Raw genomic sequence first — 13287 nt, 5'->3', positions numbered from 1 at the left:
GACCGTCTACCAATGAATTGTCCACCAATGATCTTGAACAAAGTAGATCAGAATTAGCCTTAAAAAAAAAGAAGAAAAAAAAGAATGGGTGGCAAAATTTCACCTACCTGAGGTGGATGACATGCATATGACATGCGTATACGTTGCTATGGTAATACATTATGAACAGCAGGAATTAGCCCACTTAGCATTCTCTAAACGTCACTAGTACCGCTCCATTCAGTCAGTTCTCAAAATAAGCTACTTACTTGATATGGGCCTCGGCCTTATCGAGCTACTTACTTGATATGGGCCTCGGCCTTATCGAGCTACTTACTTGATATGGGCCTCGGCCTTGTCGGCTGCCTCGTTGTACTGCTCAGATGTCTGCTGGTAGTAGTCGAGATTCTGGGACAACACACACAAAAAACAGAGATGACAGAGTAGTTGAGTTACACCAATTATCCGGTAACATCTGTACAAGTACCTTTCGTGGGTTACGACTGTTCTATTGATTTGCGAGCGCTGACAAGCCCGCAAAACACATCTTAAATGTCAAACTCATTAAAAAAACGGGGAAACTTTCGACCGAACAGTGTCACTAACAAATCTGATCATTGATGTTTTGGTGGAATCTCCGTAAAGTTTGAATTAATGTGTGCAGAGGTGGCATTTAAACAGCAATTATGTCATAAAGAGAGACTTGTACTAGGCCATCTACTCTATTCTGCTCTAATCAGTGACCATAATGTCAGGTTTACCGCGGTCCTGTAAAAAACGCGGAGCGACGTGAAGAACTTGCTTCGATTGACAGTCGAACTGGGTTTCGTCATAACTCCTCGAGTCCGAACCTTTTCACCATCGAGGTGAACGTTCAGTGTAGTTGTGTAACGTACTGCACATGCCAGTACAATAAAATAAGTGCACCACTCAAACTTCCATTCATTCTTTTTTTTCTTCTCTCTTCTCTCACACAAGACACACGCTCACCACACGCACCCCATAGACTTCCACTTCATTGTTCCATGCAGTAATCACTATTTAAACCCAATAACCATGGCCCCGACTCCCTCGCCATTTTCCTTAATTATCCCTGATATTCCCAATGGGTAGAGAGATAGGGAAGAGGATAATTGAAGTTAGTAAGCGGGAAAAGAGATGGGATCAAACATGAACCTCCTCTACAATCCCAGCCACCTATTCCCACAGTCATTTTCACATTATTCCACACACTCTTAATAATGGATTGGATTTATATGGAGCTTTTATGGTGGGGGGGGGGGGGAACTCATCTTATCCTCTTCTTATCCACTACCAATGGATGGGTTACTCTGATCCCTATTCCTTATAGTCAGGATAACGTGTCGTCTAGAAAGTAATCCCTCCTAATACCAGTCGCTAGGATCTAAAAAAATGTCTCTCTCTCGCTCCCCCCCCCCCTCCATCTCGCTCTCCTTCCCATATGACAGAGTTGAACCTCAAGATCTCCAAGACGAGATTCTCTCAAAATACATTTGCCCAAGTTAAGAAAGTCCTTCTATACCATTGTAGAGACAAAGACAATGGCAGGTGGTTGTCAGCTGAAATAGAGCACCTCACATCTGTCCAGCAGGAGTTCATCCCTAAATCCGCAGTCTATAATCCATTTGACTTCACTCCAGTGTCCTCCTGCTTTGCTACCTTGGTTAAGTGTGAAGAATATCACGTCTCCCAGGGTGGATGAATGACGCGATGGTACTGTCGCAAATGGCACCCTATCCCCTACGTAGTGCGCTACTTTTGACCAGGGCACATTGGGTTTGTCCGTAGTGCACTATGGAAGAGGGTTCCATTTGGGTAGCATCCCAAGTATTACTGCCAGTGATCAGGTTGAGGAGCTGCACTGTATAGGATTAACCATGGAGGATTTTGCCACTGTCGTCTCTAAATCTCCCCATTGACGGTGCATCTGGACTGGGCTGAAATGTCACTGCGCCGGGGGGGGGGGGGGGAGAAACTAAGACGAGGGGAGAGTTAGCGACGTGCTAACATTCAGATTCAACGGGCATGAACGAGGGAGCGTTAGCCTCAATACAGACACTAGCGACTTAGAGCTAGTTAGTGCCAAGAGCTCAATGGGAATGCTCAGTGGATGACATTAAAGGGAAAGTAGCCAGGCTTGTGAACTTAACGACATGAAAGGAGACCCACTGGGGCTGGTGCTTTGTCCCAAGAGGTGCAGAAGACAGAGGCTATATGAGGTGGAGAGAGAAGGGCGACCAGTGTGTGTGTGTGTGTGTGTTGGCACAGATGGGAAGGTGAAAGGGTTTACAGACAGCCAACTTCTAATCCCACATCTGGCTCATAGACCAGCCTCCAGACACACATACACACACAGAACTCCACCAGCTTCGATCCACAGGGCTGGATGAATGGAGAGTTAAAGGATAAAGTGATGGAGACATTGGAGGAAAGTATGAGGAGGTGTTCCAGAAACGGACACCTCTCTCTGGTCAGATGATGTTCACACCACAGTCCCTACTGACGGAGGGATGGAGGAAGGAGAGACGAGGAGAGGTGTAATGGGAACTGAGAGAATGGGAGTGTGTGTGTGTGGGGTTATACACAACAGTAACGTGGCTCAGTTGGTAGAGTACGGATGATGGCGAAGATACAACACTGTCTAAAGCACGATCCAAGCTCTTGGCAGTCATTTTCAACAAGAGGAAGGAAGGAGAGGAGAAAGATTACCCTTAAGGGTGGGAATGAGCAACGGAGAAAGCGAGGGATGGAGAAAAAGCAGGAGGGCCTTGTTTAGGGATTATCGCACAGTATGTGTACAGTGTGTACCTGTGTGACTGTAAGCATGTTTATGGGCATGTTTGTATGCATTCGTGTGTGTGTGTTCGTGTGTGTGTGTTTGCGCGTGCGTGCACGGCGATGGGGTGAGGGCGGGGGGGGGGGGGGGGGGGGTTCACGCTTTAAGTTTGAGCGGCGGAGGGATTATTTTCAGTGGTGGAATTCGACAAATGGAAAGGAAGGGGGATTAAAAAAAGTTGCATTTTAAAAGATTACTTGTTTACAGATATATTTTCACACAGCGACAACTTCTCAAAGATACATGGAAACTGAGGACCGATTAGTAAGCATAGGTGCAGAGAGAGAGAGAGAGAAAAAGAGAGAGTGAGTGTGTCCCTCTAACGGGAATTCAACACACACACACCTCTTATCAAACAATCAGAAGGCCCCGAGTTAAGCCAGAGTCAAATATTGATTCAGGAAGATCAGACAGCAATTAGCTGTAGGATTTCTCCACTAATCTGTGTGTGTGGCTCGGCCTTGTCACTGGAGAGAGACTGACTTGATCAAGACATCAAGCCTGTGCAGGTGTATGCGTGAGTGTGCAGGTGTATGCGTGAGTGTGCGTGTGTCTGTGGCAAGTGCTGTCTGATTGTTGTTGTTGGAATGCATGTGGAAATCAATGGAAAGCTATGAGGGAGAGAATGGCTGTTGGGTTCCTCTAAGGTTAACGCATTGCCTGTCGTTCCCACATGGACAAAAGGTTTGGTTAGCTACAGCTCTTTGAGATGTGCTAGAAGCCTTGCCGGAACAAGCTATGCGCCACGCAGTGTCTTTGACTGAGCTGATTGAGAGACTCGTGTTAGAAATGCTACTGACTGTGAGAAAACGCTGCCTTGCGTTCTGAGTCAAGTGATTCGCTTATGAAAGCAGCAAGCATTCAGAACCAGGAACTATATTCCTCTCATCTTACTGGTAAGCAATTTCCACCAAGGCAGGTACAATATAATAGAATGCAAGTAGGGAGATAAAGAAAGAGGGGCATATGATGGAGGGAGGGAAGAAAGAATGACAACAAAGGAAATAAATAAAAGAGGGGGAGAAAATGAAGCAGCGGGAGTTGAACACTGGCGCAAAATACAGTCTTTTTAATGAACAGTATCCAAATCGCTCTATACTTCTCGCTCTCCCTTTCTCCTCCTCGTCCACAGGCATGTCAGTGCATGGCGTCATGAGCCTCCCGAGTGGCGCAGCGGTCGAAGGCACTGCGGTCACAGTGCTGAGGCACCACTACAGCCTGGGGTTCGATCCCAGGCTGTGTCACAGCCGGCCGTGACCGGGAGCCCCGTAGGGCGGCGCACAATTGGCCCAGCTCCGTCCGGGTTAGGGAAGGCCCGGGGGCTTTCCTTGGTCTCATTACAGTGACTCCTTGTGGCGGGCCTTGCGCCAGCAAGCTGACTTCCGGTTGTCAGTCGAACGGCGTTTCCTCAGACACATTGGTGCAGCTGGCTTCTGGGTTAAGTGAGCAGTGTGTTGAGAACAGCGCTGCTCGGCGGGTCGCGTTTCGGAGGACGCATGTCTCGACTTTCGCCTCTCCCGAGCCCGTTGGGGAGTTGCAGCGATGGGACGAGATCGTAAGTAGCAATTGGGGAGAACAATGGGGTGAAATTACAACAACGATAAATAAATACAAATAAAAGTATGGCAGCTAGTGCAGTGTGGTGCGCAGGTCATTTACATTCTACTCAGACGCTAAAGGAGGCGAGTGATGGCCACGATAAGACCCGCAGCTTATGGTCCTTCAGCCAAGGCAAAGAAGACGGCTGGGGGCGGAATGACAACGGCTAGGAAGATGGTTAATATTGCAGTGTGTGTACGTGCGCGCGTATGAATGTGTTTGTACGCCAAGCGGTTACAAGGATATGAAGGTGTGTGTGTGTGTGTGTGTGTGTGTGTGTGTGTGTGTGTGTGTGCCCTTAGACATGCATTTCATCTTCCATCTTAATCCAAGTGTTGTCAGGGATAATAAAGAGATGGCCTCTTGGCCAGAGGGATCCACAGAGGATGGCTGGGAGGGTGTGGGTTCTATGATGAGGCTCACCTCTCTGGAGTCTTCGGACTGGTCTTTGGGCTCAAAGTGACAGTCACACACAGTCACACTCGTAGTCAGACTGATAGCAGTCGAATTTGACTCCTTTTCAAAGTCACATTGGCCCACCTCTCTGGACTCTTGTGACTGGCCATCTGACCTCAGTCAAAGTCAGACACATAGCCGTAGCCACCCGAGTCGGACTTTTCCTTATCAGACAGAGTCGGAGTAGCCAAAGTCATAGTGACGTGACATTTGGCGATAGAAAGATATCCAAGGTGTCTCAAAACAATGCATCTTTACAGCAGGTGGGATTGTTTATGAGGAGAATCTTGGCTCGGTCTCTAGAATGTTGAAGAATGCTATTGACGGTTTACGTAGAAAACCATGCTGATTTCCTTGTTATGCACTAGATCCATGCAGGTGATGTCATAATGGTGTTTATGAGACCAAGGAGACGGTGTTCATGAGACCAGGGAGACGGTGTTCATGAGACCAGGGAGACGGTGTTCATGAGACCAAGGAGACGGTGTTCATGAGACCAGGGAGACGGTGTTCATGAGACCAGGGAGACGGTGTTCATGAGACCAAGGAGATGGTGTTCATGAGACCAGGGAGACGGTGTTCATGAGACCAAGGAGATGGTGTTCATGAGACCAAGGAGATGGTGTTCATGAGACCATGGAGACGGTGTTCATGAGACCAAGGAGACGGTGTTCATGAGACCAAGGAGACGGTGTTCATGAGACGGTGTTCATGAGACCAGGGAAAGATGGAGATCCAAACAACTTCAAATTCATACAACAAAACAGTACAGGCAAAAGCACATGATATACACATGCGTGTGCATCCTAAAAATCTGTTGTAAAACAACTCTACATGTAAAACTCTTAATTTGCCGTTTCCTATGTGAAAACTCACATGCAATCCAGATGGGAGCGGCCATTTGTACTGTTGTTGTTTTAAAGAAAAAAATATACAGTACCAGTTAAAACTTTGGACACAGCTGCTCATTCGAGGGTTTTTCTTTATTTTACTCTTTCCTACAGTGCCAAGACTGAGCAAAGCTGTCATCAAGGCAAAGGGTGGCTACTTTTAAGAATCTCAAATCTAAAATATATTTTGATTTGTTTAATACTTTTTTGGTTACTACATGATTCCATATGTGTTATTTCATAGTTTTGATGTCTTCACTATTATTCTACAATGTAGAAAATAGTAAAAATAAAGTGTCAACTTTTGACTGGTACTATATATATATATATATATATATATATATATATATATATATATATATATATATATATATATATAAAATATATATAAAAAAATAAACAAAATATTCTATGTGAAAGTGATATCCAATGTTTGTAAACAAGGTAAACGTAAACAAACACTGTGTAGCCTAAAAACATGGTTAAAACTATCATTTTGATATCATGGATGGTCAGCCCCATCCCTCAGCTTTTTACTGAAACCATGGCAGGGAGTCACTTTGTTAATGTTTCAATTAAGGATTGCTGCTTTAAACACATTTCATGGACTAATATTGTTATTATATGGTGCAATCCTCTTGTGAGTGAGCTCCTTTTGTGCCAATAATATCAAGCAAAACTTCTGAAGTCGAGAACAAAATTCGTATTATTGGAAACAAAACTAATGATATTGAAAGCAATACATAAACCATAGCAGTGTCCAAAAACCATGTGTTCTTTCATATATAGATTTTTTTTTAAGGGTGTGTGTGTGTTTGTTTAGCAAGTAGTTCAGCCTCGGGCAAATGTTTTATCAGGTTAGGTCAGTTATTGGTTCTGAAGAGTGAACGGCTATTCAATATTAACATAGTGCGTGTATGTTTCGTGCAGGGATTTTGTACAGTTTCACAAGTGCGGTTTTGATATTAAACTACCACCTCGTATCACTCTAAGCCATGTAAGTGCAGGCAACATTTAACAAGACACTTCAAAAGTAGCTTTTACGTTGGGGGAAAATATCACAGGTACATTAGTGCCTGTGGAAGAGCTGGAACGGAGGTCCTTATTTCTTAAAAGCTCAAAAACACTTTTATATTGTGTTTTTTGACAACTGTTTTACAAGGTCCTGCAGAGAAACCAAAGTCAGGTCATTTTGATTAGCCACCAAGTCCTCTTTCAGAGACCACGCTTGTTGAGAACGTTTMCAAGTGCTACTCTACCAATACAAGCCGTATTTCTGAACACATAGAAAAACATTCAATTCATTTACAACTAACTGCTGTGCACTCCGTGAGCAATTATTGGACATCAGTGTGCCAAAGAAATGCCAGGCATGAAACAAAACCAGCAGATACTCAGGCCCCAAAGGACAGGAGTTGCTCATCCCTGTCCTATACGATTGGCCTGGTTCATTAAGTGGTCAAAAATCAATATGTTTGCAATACGTTAGATGGACATTAAAAATCAGCAATTTTGTCATGTTAGACATCCTTTGTGCTATTTTTTTGTATTGTTCTCTTTTGTTGTGTCGTTTCTACTGTAAATGTGTTGCGATTCTAAAAAGAGTTTGATTGCATTTGTTTTCATTAACACACATTTGTAAAAAATAAAAAAAATAAAAATAAAAACGTCCCTCCGCTCCGATATACTTTGCAGTGTCGTCCTTACCTTCTTCTCTAAGATATGTAGCTGTTCCTTGTAGAAGGCCGCCAGGTGTTGCAGCTCGGCCTCTTTCTTTTCCAGCTGCTTGGCCTGAAGGAGGACAGAGACGGGACGATTAAACACGGTGGACGGACTTCAGTAGAAGGTGGCTCCTCTAAAACAGCTGATGAGTCTCTGGCAGATTCAACAGAATTTGCAAAGACCTTGGGTTTTTTGATTTCGAACAGAACTTGGAGCGGTCACTGAAAAGTGCTTAAGACATCATCTCAAGCATCACTGCTATCAATGGCACTCATTTAATGTATCGCAACGGGGAGATGTGTGAGGTTGTATTACTTTTCTACAGGTGGTTGGGGGTAGGGCTAGGAATGGGTTTAGGTCTAGGATAAGGTTAGCGAATAGTTAGTTTAATAGTTTGTTGACAGTGTGTTTAAACACAATATAAACCATCTACGGGGAACTATCCAAATAAAGTGTTAGCCTATACTACTGCACTTTTGAGAGTAGGTCTGATCTCCTCTGTAACTTACGAGACCACACTGGAGTGGCTGTGTGTGTGTGACTGCGACTGCTGCGTGAGCGCCTGTCMGCGTAGACCCTGCTTCCTGATACATCGCAACATCAAGGCGGCGGCGGCGGCGGCGGATAGCGGCAGCGGGTTATGAGATGTAGGCCCTCAAGCTTTAGAGCCCACACTGGCAAAGCTGTAGCTGAAACTGAGGCGGAGACCACAGCCTGGAAAAGGCTTGGCAGCATGCAAAATAACAAGAAGAAATGTCAAAGCTCGTAGCACTTCACTTAAACCKCCCCACTCCATACAATCTGTAGCTGACATAAGGTCAGTGACAGGAAGTCAAAGCTGCCAGCGTTACATCTCCACAATATCCTTTCCTGATGCACAGCGTCGGATGTAGGCTAAGAAGCAGCCCACTATCCAACCGCTTGCCTTCTTATTGTTATTCCAAATAGTAGCCATGTCAGTTGACACTGCTATCACAATTGCCGTTTGGTGAGTTCAGCCGTTGAATTSCATTGCTGAACTAGACTTGGCGTCAAGAGAGCTTTAAGTGAAGTGGTACCGTTTAGGTCGGACAAACAGGCAAGCCCGTGAGGCGATGGAAAGATGTAGCAGAGCTGCGGAGAGAGAGAAGAAAATGGTCAATGAACATGAGTCAAGGCCTTTACCAAGCATTATAAGGCATTATAAGCACAGCATAGGCAGAATGGCGGCTATATGAAGACGCCATTATAACTTTCTACGAGCCATCGGTTTAATGCATCTGTCTAGTCTCTTATAAGTAGCTATGAGTGTTATGAATCCTTATAGAAAGTCTTATAATGCATTATAAGGTGATGAAAGGCAGTATACGCTCATTGAGTATCCCATTACGAACATAGAAAGTGTCCTTTACAAGCTGTCAGTCTCTAAATCATGGCTTGCCTAAATACACAAAGGCTGGGCATACATACAATACGAACAGGACTTAGTCCGGGATCCATATTCCAGAATAGGAGTAAGAAGACAAAACACCATCATAGCACGGCATGCCCTTCTTCTGCCAAATCACGCTGAGAAGAAGGGAATTATTCTCATTCAAATGACAATGGATCTCTGGATTTCCAGAGTAAACACAAGACCATAGCGTTCAGATTGAGGCACTCCCGGTGGTCGGCAAGAAACACAAGAGGAAGATGCTCATTCAACTGTCCAAAGGGTGTGTGTTTGTTGTGCTTTAGTGTGTGTGCAGTCTGCACATTTTCATGTAATGACATAAATGTTGACTGATGTTGGTTGCTGTATGTGCAATATGGTGCGATGACATTTACCTTTTGGAGATCGATGAAGTATTCTGGTTTTATGGCATCTTATCTTTACAAGTGCAGAACAGCGCACACAAACACGCACATAAACACGCACGCACACATCCCACCCCCTACATACACGCCTACATTACATCCAATGTAATCACCCCTCTCCCCACCAACACACAACCTCCGCCCCTCCTCTCTTTCTCTCTCTCCTACTCCAGCTGCTGTCTGTTGTGAGTGAGGCTGGCGGTGGTGGTGGTGGTGGGGAGAATCACCTCAGCCCAGCAGCAGCAGATGATGTGCAATTTTCTAGCTGAATACCTCCCAAAGTGTTGTTGGTGACGAGGCGGCGGCGGGTGGGATGGGGTGGGGGAGGCGGCATGCTCAGAGCCTTGCTTTAATGCACAATGAAAACATGACATTTGAATGGAGGGAAAGAGGAAAGTAAGATTAACAGCGAGCAGCCGCTCCTGCTTACCCAAGCATCCACTTCTGCTGTCTGGGAGAGAGAGCGGAAGAGAGAGGAGGCAGGGGATGAGAGAAAGAGAGGGGGGGGGGGGGGGGGCGAGCGAAGGGGAGTTGCGAAAGAGAGGAGAAAGCAGGAAGAGAGGGAGTAGGGTGAGACGGCGGACACAGTGGAAGAGAGCAGGTAGCGAGATCGGAGAAGAAAGACAAACAGAAAGGAAGGGGGGAGAAAAGACAGACACACAAGTTTAGTGCAGTGATTAATCGAGTCAGGGCTGCTATAGCAGACAACGCTGGGAGCTGCACTCGGCTAGCTGGCGTTCGCCTGCATGAAACAACAGGGTTAAAACACGAGCGCCGCGCCATAGCTCAGGATTAAGGAGACAGTTAGAGATGAGAAGGAGGACAGAGGGATATAGAAGGGGGGGGGGGGGGGGGGGGGGGGGTTAATAAATAGAAAGAACATCGTGTAATCTCACAAAGACCATTCTTCACCGGACAGATCCCACGTGAGGCTAATTATTAAGTCTCAAATGTACAGAATGAGCGCTGAGCGAGACACACGGATTGATGAGCTGAGATTAAAGAGGAGGTGAGGTTCGCACAGAAGAGGTACTGGAAAGGTCAGGGGAGGGTCGGACGTTAAAGTGTTTACATTCGTGATGTAGTAGAGGAAGGGGCTGTAGGTCAGGAGATACAGTAGTCTGGCTTTGTTACAATATCTGTTGGGGTACAACAGTCCCCACCAGCTCTTTAAGAACATGCATCGGAACATCTAGCTAGGGCTATTTTGTATCTGACCTTCAGTCTGTACCTTGATGAGTTGTAATCAGGTGTTAAGCGGCTGGGCTGGAACAAACGCCTTCACTACTAGTAGCTCTCCAGAAACACTGTTGGCATGGAGACCCTTGCTCTAAAACGTAACATGCTGGTTATACCATACACATGCTTCTATACGGCATTTTCGGATCACTTTAAATACAAGTCGAACACTGTCGCCCACATTTAAGACTACTCAAGACTGCTCCTGCTCCGTGACTGCACCCAATAGTGGCGCGGAACATTCTCTCTCAGCCCGGCGCTAACAAACGCTGATCCGACTTGTCAACTAATGTCCGAGCTCTTCGTTCGTTGAGTCAGGTCAGACTAGTGCCGGCCTGGAACAATAAAAGCACAGTCCTGGGAGTCCTATAGAAGAAGCAATTGGAAAAACACTGAATAGCACTCCACCACTGGACCCGGGGTCATAGAAGTAAATGAAGTAGAATAGCAGGAAGGCCTTATACTGGACCCAGGGTCATAGAAGTAAATGAAGTAGAATGGCAGGGTAGGCTAATATAATATGGCCACGGCCCATAAAAAGTCCCATTGAGCTAAATGAGGTGAGCTCACAGAGGCGTGCGGTGTGAAGCGGTTACAGCCCACACCATCTGTTTCTGTTTGAACCTCCCCTCTCTTTAGAACACTCATAGAGTCTTTGTCCCAACTGGCGCCATATTCCCCATATAGTGCACCGAGCTCTGGTCAAAAGTAGTGCGCTATACGGGGAAGTGTGCGCCATTTGGGATGCGGCCAGAGTGTTAGTGGCTTGGAAGAATAAGGGGTTGGCTGAGACACACGCACATAGACCAACTTAAGGGTTTGCATTTACACTCCATCAAGCTCCGCAAACGGTCTGTAAATTGTCTGATGGCCATTCAGCAAATCAATTATTTTGTCCATTGGTTACCCTCGGGACAAGCAGTCAACTCAAACCTTACATCTTACCCGTGCAAGTTCTACCACTTCTTCTCAACATATGCTCGAAGACAAATGCTCCCAAGCATAATCATTGTTGAGTTACATACACAAATGAGTGTGTGTGTGTGTGTGTGGGTGCATTGTTTCCTCAAATCATTTTTGACCAAGCACACACAGACCTCATTATATTTCGACTCAGGCTAACCGTCTGGGCACAACACAGCCACACCCCTGTGTCCATCAGATAGGCTAGGTTGGGTGTTTTTCCATTGGGCTAGAGTGGCTGTTCACAGCCTGCTGCCACCCCTGGTAGATAACACAACCCCCACCCCCTGCCAAAACCAGAGAGTTTCAACTGTAATCGAAGCGTGGCACAAGCCGTTGCCAACCTGGTGCATCTGGTGACCTAAGAGGCAGTACCATAGCAAACAGATATGCTAGTTAGCTCGAATTCAATATCCCAAATGTAACTGAACTGAGAGAATGGGAGTGTGTGTGTGTGTGTGTGTGTGTGTGTGTGTGTGTGTGTGTGTGTGAGACTGAGCGGACGAGACCTTTGGGTCTCACAAACACACACACCGACTCGCATGGAGAGAAGCGCTTCCTAGGAAATCAATTATGCAAATGAGGAATTATGCAAATAGAACATTTGAATAAAATCTGTGTGTTTGGGGAGGAGGGTTTTGGCGTCGTTTGGTAGTCTGTGTTGGTGTCCAAACTGGAGAGAGAGAAGGAGAGATATACAGATACAGAGAGAGAAAGTGAGAGAGGAGAGATATATACAGAGAGAGAAAGTGAGAGAGAGGAGATATATACAGAGAGAGAAAGTGAGAGAGAGGAGATATATACAGAGAGAGAAAGTGAGAGAGAGGAGATATATACAGATACAGAGAGAGAAAGTGAGAGAGGGGAAGAGATGAACAGAGAAAGTGACAGCGGTAGAGATAAAAGGAGAAAAGAGAGCAAGGGGAAGGAAAGAGATACAAAACAATTCCAGTAATACCGGGTAAACTGGTTGTGCCAGTTTGTGTGCATGTTTTGCCCTGTCATTTTCAGAAGTTAATAGAATGTAAAGGTTGAAGAATAGGTCAAATTCAGGTTATGAGAATGTCTTAAGGGCTGAAAGTAAAATGTGTAGAAAATAGGTTTCTGGGTTTAAATTGTTTCTGAGTGGTTACCCCCATCTGAAAATAACAGGTACGAGCTCCAGGTACACACAGATACAGTAAGCCAAAAATAAATCTTACTTACAGAAACACATGCAGTAAACCCTTTTCTCAGTCTTCTCCTTTTCAGTCTCAAACACACTCATACAGCTTCTCTGAATGGACCAGGCACTGTCCTGATCTGTGCTTCCACGCACGCACACACGCGCACACACACACACAGAGTGGAATTACAGGCGTAAATTAGTTAGTCTATCTGTATGCTCATTAAATGTGTGTACTCTTCACATAGCTCAGGGATGCTAAATGAATTAGCACTTTATCAGCCTGCTTATTCTAAGTACAGACTGGTGGAATAATATGGAGAGAGAGTGGGAGGGAGGGAGAGAGAGACAGGTGCATAAACTCCAGCACACCGCCATGCAATCTCCATAGACAAACATTGGCAGTAGAATGACCTTACTGAAGAGCTCAGGTGACTTACAACGTGGCACCGTCATAGGATGCCACTTTTCCAACAAGTCAGTTCATCAAATTTCTGCCCTGCTAGAGTTGCCCCGGTCAACTGGAAGTGCTGTTATTGTGAAGTGGAAATGTCTAGGAGCAACAACGGCTCAGCCGCGAA

The 13287-nt window shown here is 45.5% G+C and overlaps 1 protein-coding gene across 2 annotated transcripts in view; it reads right to left on the bottom strand.

The window, feature by feature from the left end:
• Positions 1-13287, bottom strand: part of chchd6b (coiled-coil-helix-coiled-coil-helix domain containing 6b) — a 59991-nt gene that overhangs the window by 34203 nt on the left and 12501 nt on the right. The window contains exons 5-7 of one of the 2 annotated variants that reach the window (XM_023985441.2): positions 9770-9790; positions 7489-7572; positions 317-387 (exon numbers count right to left, since the gene is read on the bottom strand). In XM_023985441.2, the coding sequence (XP_023841209.1) occupies positions 317-387; positions 7489-7572; positions 9770-9790 (176 nt within the window). The remainder of the gene's footprint in view (positions 1-316; positions 388-7488; positions 7573-9769; positions 9791-13287) is intronic. The other variant, XM_023985450.2, reaches the window with a different exon arrangement.

The sequence above is a fragment of the Salvelinus sp. IW2-2015 genome, linkage group LG1 (genome assembly GCF_002910315.2).
Source record: "Salvelinus sp. IW2-2015 linkage group LG1, ASM291031v2, whole genome shotgun sequence".
In the NCBI taxonomy this organism is placed as follows: Eukaryota; Metazoa; Chordata; class Actinopteri; order Salmoniformes; family Salmonidae; genus Salvelinus; species Salvelinus sp. IW2-2015.
The sequence above is the reverse complement of the archived record's forward strand: the minus strand, read 5'-3'. Positions and strand labels throughout refer to the sequence as shown.